This window comes from Mytilus galloprovincialis, chromosome 4 (assembly GCF_965363235.1).
Source record: "Mytilus galloprovincialis chromosome 4, xbMytGall1.hap1.1, whole genome shotgun sequence".
In the NCBI taxonomy this organism is placed as follows: domain Eukaryota; kingdom Metazoa; phylum Mollusca; class Bivalvia; order Mytilida; family Mytilidae; genus Mytilus; species Mytilus galloprovincialis.
The window spans coordinates 45,539,445-45,551,323 of NC_134841.1; the positions used below are offsets into that span (position 1 = coordinate 45,539,445).

Genomic DNA, 11,879 nt, shown 5'->3' on the forward strand with positions numbered 1-11,879 from the left:
CATCAATAAGTTACATTCCAAGCATTTCCACGATATTTTAGCACCCTGTGTGCAAGATTGACATTGAATTGGAGATTGAACTCCAAGTAATGGTCTGGATAAGGCCATATTTATTTATTTAATAAATTACTATATATTTATTGCGACTCAAATAACATGGTGTTTTGATAATTTCCTTGGTTATACATTCGGGTCAATAAGCTCTGTTTCTTTTGAAAAATCACTTCCTCAAACATTATTTTTTTTATAATTGTTTTTAGTTACATGCTTCTTTGCTTTTAGTATTATATGACAACAAAGATTAGAATTGAATTGAACTGAGTTGTCAATGTAAAACAATTTAATTTCATTAAGAAGAATAAATTTAAAAAAATTTCATTCAGAAGTCAATGATCACAATGTTTAGAATTTGCTGCAAGAATATTAGTTGCAAGGATATGTAAAAATAATGCTTCACAATGTTAAAACGTAATCAAATAACCAAACAATTACATGAACAAGCTACCAATTTCAAACTAGAATCTCTAAAGGAACATTCAGATAAGGTTTAGTAACATTTGGACCAGTTGTTTCAGAGCAATAACTTAGAAATGGATTGTAAACTGTTATGGAAAAAGGAGAAAACCTTTTTTGTTTTACCACATTGTTCGATATTTAGCAACAGCCATTGTGATTGCTGAGCAATCAAATCCCAAACTTCCAATTTTAAACTAGAATTCAAAAAGTAACACTCCGATAAGGTCAAGGTCAAATGAACAATGCCAGACAGTTATGTACAGGTAACAATTCTTCCATACAACTAAAATATTTGACCTATTGCTTATAGTTTAAGTAAAACAGACCAAAACACAAACCACTTAACACTGAGCTATGAACCGTGAACATCAGGTCAATGTCCAATAAAACCTGTGTGACTGACATATAGATCATAAAATATTGCCATACACCAAATATAGTTGACCTTTTGCATATAGAACAAGAAAAAAAGACCAAAACTCAAAAACTTAACTTTGATCACTGAACCATGAAAATTAGGTCAAGGTCAGATGACAACTGCCAGCTAGACATGTACACCTTACAATCATTCCATACACCAAATATAGTAGACCTTTGCATACAGTATAAGAAAAACAGACCAAAACACAAAAACTTAACTATAACCACTGAACCATGAAAATGAGGTCAAGGTCAGATGACACCTGCCAGTTGGACATGTACACCTTACAGTCCTTTCATACACCAAATATACTAGACATTTTGCTTATAGTATCTGAGATATGGACTTGACCACCACAACTTAACCTTGTTCACTGATCCATGAAAAGAGGTCAAGGTAAAGTGAAAACTGTCTGACAGGCATGAGGATCTTTCAAGGTATGCACATACCAAGTATATTTATTCTTTTACTTATAATAAGAGAGAATTTAACATTACAAAAAATCTTAACTTTTTTCAAGTAGTCACTGACACATGAAAATGAGGTCAAGGACATTGGTTGTGTGACTGACAGAAACTTCATAACATGAGGTATCTATATACTAAGTATGAAACATCCAGGTCTTCCACCTTCTAAATTATAAAGCTTTTAAGAAGTTAGCTAAGCTTTTTTTTGTGGGTTCAATGTAATTATATTTCAAAACTTCTAAAAGCAAGATTTAAGTTACATTTAAAGTCAAAACAAGTGTGTATATTCATTATCTAAACAAAGAAATAGAAGCCATTTTGTTATATATAAATAAAAACAATGTCTGATTTTGTGTATAGATTTAATCAGTAAATTCAGTGAAACATCAGATAATACTGATCTCAATAACAACAAAACATCTGGCATCATGCCAATTTAAATTCATTCAATAGAAAAATACATCCAAACATTTTACAATATGCATGCACAAAGATATGGATGGAACAATGAACTGTGTTTCAAAATTGGTGATGATCACCAAATATGTTATCTAGGATAAAAGGATAAAAGGTGAAAGGAATACAGTGTGTCCTGTCTCATCTGGCTTGCAACAGGCAGCAAAGTTCTAGACTATCAGTGATCATAGACATCTACATAAATGATACATTTTCCATACTACTGTTATATGCCTGAAATGCATTAAGATGGCAGGAATCTTATATTAAAAAGAGGGACAACTTGTATTCCATTTATTACTTTCTAAGTGCATGGACATCCTGAAAAAAAGTTTACTACAGACACATAAAATAAATTTTCAATTTTATTCCTTTTCATAAGAAAATATGTCAAATGATGGAGGATTTTTTCAATCAAACGGCTAGAAATTGAATGGAATAATACAATTAAAAATACCATTAAAATATAAAAATAAAGGGAAAAAATATCAGGTAGAGAGAGGCAAGAACATAAAACTTAATTCAATTTGGCTTCATAAGATTTTCCATATAAAATTAACATGCAAATAAGTCATGTAAATAAAGAAGGCTTCAAAGTACAAAAATTTCAGCAAAAAATTAGACATTTGTTTTTTTCATTACAAATTTTATTTATTATGCTATTAGTTAATATCTTCTGATGTGGTACAAAAAACAACTGAAAAAATCGTTTCGGTTTGGCCACAGATAACTTTAAAAATGTTTATATAACTAAAAAAGCTCCAAATTATCTCCCTTTGGTACAAAAATGCTATTTTTGGCATTAAAATTCAAATATCTTTTTTAACTCATTGGTGACCTGTATTTCTTATTGTTGTTTTTGAATAAGCTGTATATAACCCAAATAACTAAAATTTAAGCAATTTCTGTAATTTAGTTCTTTTTTTATTTCGATATTACCTCAATTTCTCCTATTAGTTCATCAGAAAAAATAGGACATCAACAAAAATGTAAGCTTCTTTTGGAGACAAAATGTGAGCTTAAATGGACGGTGACCCCATTTTCTTTTTACTTCATTTTCATATTCAGTATGAGATAAATTTCATTTACAAAAAAAATACCAAAATCCTATATTTAAAAAAAAAAGATTTATACCAGTGAGCCCCCTTAAATGTCAATTTTATCACATATAACCAGCACAATTTTAATATGAAAATAACATTGAATGGTGCACTGATTTGTCATGTGTTGATTCATTTAACACTCTATCAAATGTATTTCATATCACCTTAATAAATCACTTTTTAGAAATTTAAATAGTTAATATATTGTACTATTTAATCTGATAAATATCCAATCCCCCCTTTTTTCCATATAAAATTACATGTTATAACATCTCAACTTTCAATATGCAAGACAATACATATACACACTTCCACTGTCTTTACAAAAAGACTAAGATATTCATTGAAATAAAATTAGAGATTCAAAACAACCTTTTTCGAAAAATAAATGCAAAATATTTGTACCAGTAAATTCCACCTATATGCCAGCTTAATTCAACTGAGGTCATTTCACACCTTAATTGGTGTTAAATTGGAACTATAACATTTAAATAAAACAATATATCAACTCAAATTTACTAAATCATTTCATACACAAAATAAGATAAAAAATATTGCAGCTGATATGTGACAACAAAATGAAAGGAACTTATCATAAATAAACAAACAATTAAAATACAACAAATAAAAATACAACAATGACTGAAAGTCTATCAATACACAGATCAACACTTCTGAATGTTAGATCTACTTGTCCATTCCGGAAACAGTTCTGAGATTACACAAGTTTTACTGTTAATCTACCTAAGAGTGACAAGTCTCCTTTTTCTGTATAAAAATGTATTGATAAAAACACAGCTGTTAAAACAACTTAAAACAAGTGGACGTTTAAAAAATTATTAATTAGTAAATAATTCTTTCGTTTATTCAATTCAATAGAGGTAAGAATAATGTTACTATTTGTAAATGTGTTATTTCTGATTTTGTTAGCACTTATCTTCATCTTCCATTATTACAAATTTAACTTGACTATCCTATGTATTAAACATGTTAGAGATTTTTTTCTGAAGTAGATTAATGGTAAATAAGAGAAAGGGGTGTTGATACATTGTACAAGTATGACAGATACAACCTTCATAAAAACTAAAATAAATAAAAAAACATTTACAATTAGGATAAGCTGAGAGAGAACTGAATATCATAAACCATAAAACATTGCTACATGTATGTGATGTAATAAGTTGCTGCTTTCAAATTACATGAATCAATATCAATTGTCAAATATTCCAATTTTAGTATGAAAAAATAATTACAAATATCTTTTCCAAACTCAATCTATCTTTTAATGATTTTATGAGTATGGTGGGATGTGGTCATTTCATTGATACAACTTATTGTAAATTCTCTACAAAATATTGAAAATTACAATATTCCTTAAAAATTATGAGTTTCTTTCACAAAACGACAGACTAGGATGAATTCAGTTATTCACACATATTTGAAATTAATGCAATCTAATAAAATCAAATTGTTACAACAAAATTGAAAATCATAGCAAATCTTCAAGTAGATAAACTCCTTGCCATTTTGTTATAGACATTCCTTCTTTTTACAGTGATTAAGAGAAACTCTCTTATACAATCCTCTGAACAATCACTGCCTAGTTTATAAGAAGCAATGAGTACTGAGTACCATCTTTTTAATTGACAACCAATGGTCACTGATCAGCCACACTTTTGTGCAGAAAAAAATGAAATTTACTCCTCAAAACTAACCATCAGATCAGGTCTAGATTAACTGCAAGCATAAAAAAGTTAATTTGAATTGAAGTATATGTCTTAATAAATGCATTTTAAGGTGGTATCTAACACTACAGGGAGATAACTCTGTAGAAATCAGCTAAATGTTATAACCACATTGTTTTGTTAAGGAAGTATTAAGCTTCTCAATGATCAAAATCAGTGTTTGTCAAACTACTATATATCAAATGAATTTTTTCCGAGAAAGTGTGTGTTTTTTTTGAAATTTTCATATTTTTGTCAAAGGATCAAAGTTTTATTAAAATTAACTTGTCAAATTAATTTGAGTCAAGGTGTTTGGTACCACCTTAAGTAAAAAAAAATTAGAATTCATAAATCTTGAGTATCTGTACTTGAACAGGTACACTTTCATGGAGAAGATAGGATTGTCTTTTATTAGCTTGACTAACGTAACAACTATCATTCAGGAAAATAATAATAAGTTTACAGGTTTGTTCCAAAGATAAATATCCTCATTGAAACAGAACACTGATTCAGATAACTTCTCACAACAAAACATATAACTGACTCCATCACTTCAATTTTGATTTCATATCGCAACATAAAAAAAAAGAGAAAAAAAATGAACTAAAATTTATATCTCAGTAGCAGATCTTTTTACATTTTATACTGATTATAATGTATATGACTTAAAACTGAAAATCCTTCATCAAGTTCTTAAATTAAAATTTCTTAAAATCAAGTACATTTTCTTCAAATGATTTAGAGTTCAAAATAGGACGAAAAAAATTTAGTCTAAATCTTAAAAGTTTAACTTTGCTTATAAAGTTAAAAGAAAGATCTTTTACTTTGTGTTTAAATAAATAGGTATTATTTTTAGTGATGAAATAAAAACATAACTTTATTATGGATCGATAAAATTGAAAATATTAAATTTCCACTAATTACACCAACACAAATTTTAAAATGACAAACATTTTGTCTAAAATTTCAATTCTTCCCCCAAACCATGAAGAAAAAGAAAAAAACAAATGCACTGTTCCAAATCTCCGAACCAGCAGAGATGAATCATCATAACATTATTGTAGCGAACATAGAGAACTTTTCTGCGGTTTATTTGTGACAGGTTTAGCCGAAGCTTCGTTCTTATATTGTACAATTTCTGCCTTGATCACTTTCTGATGTTGTTCCACTTCAGGCTTAGTCAGTTTTATACCAAGAATGTCTGCTGCTACTCGTTGGAAACATAGTGACACCTGGAAATATATCTTATTTTCTTACATATTCTTTAACATGACTTGTATCATAAATTCTACTTGATTAAATAAAAAATACATACAGTAAAGTTATAGAAAATCTAGTAATAAAGTCTCGATTCACCTTTGGAAAAAAAATCTTTTGAATTATCTGTATATCTCTAACATGTCTAAAGTGTGTTGTGCTGCAGGGAAAAAAAGATCTATATAACATTCTTTATTCTTGTTATTTAGTGAAATCATGATAGTCACATTTCACTATGGAAAAGTGAAATGGCCAGTTATCTCATTTGTTGGGAATTACTTTAAGTGTTTCTATTAATACAAGGAAAGTATTTTTGCTGTGTTGTTCTCTCTCAAACTGCTCTAAAAATTCTTAAATCATGTTTTTAATTTAATGTGTATGGTTTCTGGCTTTTTTTTTTTCATTTGTGCCCTGTTAATGTTTTACATTTTTCTAAATTACTACAATCTATTATACATTTGAAAAAAAAAAACACTGTTCATGCCATATCTTTTTTTTATAGGCTGTTTAGACATAGACATGCTAATCTACAAACCTGTAATAAATACATTGTACTTACAGAATCACCAGTTTTAGCTGAGACAAAATGACTTGACATTCCTTTTTCCTGAGCAAACTTTTGATGCTTATCTATTTTCACAGTTCTCATGTGTTCTAAATCAACTGCAGAAAAGAATAGTTATGTTTATATAAGTTTTTACTACAGACTCAATAATTTTCATTTGCATATATTTTATGAAAGTATAAAACACAATGTAGAAATCTATACATACAGTTATGTACTGAAAACAATAGTAAGTTATGGAGAGACTTATCATATCCACCATTGCCTTAGTCGGTGTGTATATTACATCAAAATTTTGTGCAGTAAATCATATAATTTTTCTTCCACTTCATGCTTATGTGCTCATTCCACATGAAGAGTTTTCTCAGTGATAGTCATCTGCTTTGATTTTGTTCAAAATTTGGAGTTGTAGATGTCAAATCTTTGTTTTTTTCAATTTGTTTAAGTTTGTAATATGACCTTTAATGACATTTATCATTCTAATCATGTGTTGTTAGGCTATTTTTCTCACCGATTTTACTTAAAATTTATTTTAAATCTTTATAGCGTTAAGTCTTTAAAAAGAGCGTTTACTTACTTTTATTTCCAACTAAAGCTACATGAGGCAATTTTGTTTCTTTCCCAAATACTTTTTTTAGAGATGAATACCAATCATCTAAATTTTCAAAGCTTGCATAACTTGTAATATCATAAACTAACACGATACCCTGAAATACAGAAAAAAACAGGCTTCTTATTTATTTTCACAAAATTTTCACAATACATTATATGAAAAGACAAGTTACTTCCCTTGTGACCAGGATAATTCTACTACCTAGGATGCTAATGATATTTTCAGTAGTCATGTTTTTTTTGTTGTTTTTTTAAATTTGACACTTCCCCTTGTAATTCTGTTAAGAAATTGACACCTAAATCTGAGAAATTATATATATATATGTACGTATTACTACGTAAAAATACTTCAATGCCAAACACCAAGCTTTCATCCTTTACTTAAGTAGATCAGAAAGATTGGCAAAAGAAGAAATAAAGATGACAACAATAAAATTATCTCCCCTTTAATCTTAAAACACCTGTAAACCACCCTATTTTTGCAAGCCAGCACAAATCATTGGCATATATGTCAAACTTGAATCTTCTCTTATAAACAAACAAAGTAAGAAAATTGAAAAATGAATCCAAGGATATCAACAAGAAAGGAATAACAACTAAATAAAGTAAGTTAATTTTAAGGTGGTACATAACACTACAGGGAGATAACTCTGTAAAATCAGCTAAACGTTTTAATTACGTTGTGTTTTAAGGGAATATTAAGCTTCTCAATGATCAAAATATGTGTTTGTCAAATTACTATATAACCAGTGTAATTTTTCTGATAAAACGGTTGGTTCAAATTTTTTGAAATTTTCATATTTTTGTCAAAGGGTCAAAGTAAATACTTTGTCAAAATTTTAAGAAAATTAAACGAGCCAAATTAATTTTAGTTAAAGTGTTAGGTACCACCTTAAGTCTCTTCAATAATAAGTATTAATTAGAGCAAACTTTACTCCCTTAAAAGTTAGAATATCCATTACATGTACATGTATGTTCATTTAAACTTACGTGTGATCCAAATATGTAGTTTTCTAACATTTTACCACCTAATGTCTGTCCACCTATATCCCATACTTGTAAAGCTACATGAACATTTCCTGAAACACAAATACAATTTATTCATGATATTTAAAGAAATTCATACTTAAATATATATCCCATACTTGTAAAGCTATATATACATTTCCTGAAACACAAATACAATGTATTTATAGATTTTCATACTTATAAATAAATAAATGTAAAACTTAAGTTTGGAATTTAACCTACAACTTGTATGGCAAAAAATAGATTATAAATGTAATACATTTGTAAAAGAATATGTGACTTTTTAAATAAAGAATACCAGTTGAAGGATGAATCAATTTCTTAATTTTTCAGTGAAAAATAATTGAAATGTTATGTATTTATAAAATTTCATTCATTGATGGATTTTATAAGCATAAAAATTATAAGGTAAATTCAGAAATTAAATCAAAATGCATGGGTTTATCTATCAATTTGGGTCTGTGAAAAAAAGTTTATATGTTGTGTTATATTTCTGTCTGTAAAACAAGAGATAACATAGTTAGATGTTATTATTCTGCATGCAACGTACAATACATGTAATCATCTTAGCAGAATTTGGCATTTCTACCAAATATAACTGTACCAGGAACTGCTTCCCCATAATTTGAAAAACTATCAATAATTTGATATTAGTGATTACAAGTCATTAATATTACTACATGAGGTAGACATCCACTTGAGAAAATCAAAATGGAAAGTTGAATTATTGCAATATTCTTCCTGTGATTTTTTTTTTACACTTCATTTATTTCCAGATTCATAGTGGTAAAACGGCTAATTTAATGTGAAGTCTTAACAAGAAATACTTGTGTATTAGCTATAGACACCAAATTTTACGCATTAAAACTTTTGCAATTTATTTGTCTCAAATGTTTAGCAACCTAATTCAACAAATACCTGGTAAAACTATTCTTTTCAGGAAAAAGTCAATTCCAACTGTCTGTTTATACTGCCTTCCAAACTGTTCTTGTGCATATCTAGTAGCAAGTGATGTCTGTAATGTGAAAGAAAATTACTTCATCAGTTATTACTCAAAAAAGCAAATTTCAAAATGTATTAGCTGCACAAAAGTATCAAAGTCAATGATTGGGCCATGATTACATGAACAGGGCTTAATAATAATATAATTTCTATAGAGATGAGATGTGCCTGTGACCAGTGGCGGATCCAGAACTTTTCCTAAGGGGGGCCGCTCCAGTCATGCTTCAATGATTCCCTATATAATCAACCAAATTTTTCCCACGAAAGGGGGGCCTGGGGCCCCCAGGGATCCGCCTATGGTGACAATGCTACATGTACTAAAACTGCATATCAAATACATGTATCATTAACTTTGCATTAGTGTTTCCTGTTTAACTGACTTAATAACAAACTCAATTGTTGCATCACATACATACATGTATCACTATGACAGATGCTAGAAATTTCACATCTGCTTTTTACTTCCAAGACTTTGTCTTAGGAGAGATCAAAATAAAATAAATGTCTATGTAAATTGTAAAGAAAGAATTTTTATTTGTATACATAATCATTCAAGCTAATCTTCTGGTGTACATTTAGATAATACAACTCAAGGCATGCAGTATCTTTCACATATTTAAATTAGTTAATTTAAAGGACAATTGATTATTGACCATTTTGTTTGCCTTTCCTTGTTAATATATGTTTTATCAAATTTAACATTATTGATTCTTTTTTTATTTCAAAAATCAATTCAGTTTTTACAAATTTGTTAAAACTTCATTACCGTAAAGTTTAACGATTGTTTGCAGTTCTCTTTATAAAGTTATAAAGATCTGCATATTGACTTTTTATTAGATTTTACAAATTAATCAATACTTTAAAAAAAAGTTTAACATTTTTTTGGGGTTCGCTTCAAGTTATAGTATGTTTAAAATATCAATATACAAATGTACAAAATGATAAATTGGTACTGGTTACTGTAAATTCAGAAATTATTACGTGCATTTATTATTGCGATTCTGTCATTTCAAACTTAAATACGATTTGAATTTTTACGAATTTGAGAAAAATTCTGTTTAATTCATATAAAATATGAGTTTAGATTATTGTGTTTACAAATCTGTCACATTTTTCGCAATAATAAAAACGTCGCATTAATTTACAGTAATTAATACATATATGTTCAATGTATAAGAAGTCACATCTTAAGTTTTACTGTAAAACTTTTAAAAATTATGTTTGTCTTGAAAAAAATAATTGATTGTTTGCCTTACATGTACATGTATAAGGGCTTGATGAACAACACAAAAATACTGTAAAATAAAAAGATGTTCCCATGGCTAGATTAAAGTGACATCGTAATCACTAAATAAGCAGTTTTTTCCTTCTTTATTCATCATTGTATGTTTGGATTGGTTGATTCATGTTGTATGGTGTAGTGTCACTTTCAGTACTCTTTTGTTTTTCATTAATTGCAGCCAATTTTAATTTGTAGAGGAAGATGTAGTATCAAGGCCTCTGCATTTATTGCCCATACCCGTTAAAAAAATAATATTCTTGACATGAAAACAGGCAATCCTTGTACATGCTACATGTTCTAGTAAATTAAGAGTGGAGTCAAACTCCACTTGAAAAGAATAAAAAGGAATGTGGTGACTATACAATGTACTTAAATGGAACAGCAATTGATCATTTTTTATATAAAAAAATGAAATAAATACAACTTTTTTTAATAGTATAAATGTAATACAGTCTGGAGATCTGGAATTATTCAGATATTAACTTAATCCTGTTTGCAAAACATTATATCTTAGGCTGTCATGTCCAAGATGTTCTGTTTTTGGAGCTGAATAAAACAGGAAAAAGATTTTCAATTGCAGACAAACTGGATTTTAGTGTACTTAAAGATCATGTAAAACATGAATTCGAAACATGTCAAAATTTTTAGCAAAATCATATGTACAAAATTTTTAGCTAATGACAGTTATTTGACCTTTATCAAATGTGTGCTATGACTGCCATGGGAAAAATAAATTGAAGCTAAAGATTAATATTTGAGTTGTTACTTTGTTTACTTTTTTGTGTGATTAAGTGTTGTTCTGAGCTATCAGAAGAAGATATTGAGTGATCAGATTTATATTTTCTAGGATCTGATTTTGTTTTCATCTGTTCAACTCTTCAAGGAAGTGATATACGTGGGTTACAATAAATATTTTATGGAATATGCTTTATTCAGTTTTACAATCACAAAAACTAACTTTTCATTATTGCCTGTTAAACATATATATAAACGCCCTATATTCCTTGACACGTTTTATGTTTTCTCGGTTGCTAAACACAACACTGATGGAATGTTTTACCTTTCCTGAAGCACCATCTCCCATAATAACAATTTTGAGCTGTTTGTCTGGTGCTTCATCTTCTGAGTCCGACATATTGAACAAAAATCAAACAATTTAGACTATCAAAACAGGGATTATTTCTATTTAATCATGTTTTACTCCTCTATTTACATCTACGGTCAGGTCACCCAGGTCTTTATGTCAGATTAATGCTTGAACTTTTACCTTGTATTCCTGCTTCTAATAAGCGTTCTGTTGACAGGAATGTACCGAAAATAATTAAGGGCACCCTACAGGGGATTTGAAAAGAAACGCCTGTATAGAAATGCTTCAAATAAGTTATGCTTGCACATATTATCTATTGCAATTTTAAAAGATAAATACGAAAGAACGATATATTTCA

At 28.6% G+C, this 11,879-nt stretch overlaps 1 protein-coding gene across 1 annotated transcript; it reads right to left on the reverse strand.

The window, feature by feature from the left end:
- Positions 1 to 1,749: 1,749 nt before the first annotated feature.
- Positions 1,750 to 11,691, reverse strand: LOC143072253 (ras-related protein Rab-28-like). The gene is made up of 6 exons (XM_076247110.1): positions 11,495 to 11,691; positions 9,069 to 9,165; positions 8,112 to 8,200; positions 7,087 to 7,216; positions 6,504 to 6,607; positions 1,750 to 5,919 (listed from the first exon to the last, which is right to left on the reverse strand). Exons 1-6 carry the CDS (start codon positions 11,567 to 11,569, stop codon positions 5,743 to 5,745), a joined length of 672 nt encoding a protein of 223 aa, XP_076103225.1. The 5' UTR covers positions 11,570 to 11,691; the 3' UTR covers positions 1,750 to 5,742.
- Between the last annotated feature and the right edge of the window lie 188 nt (positions 11,692 to 11,879).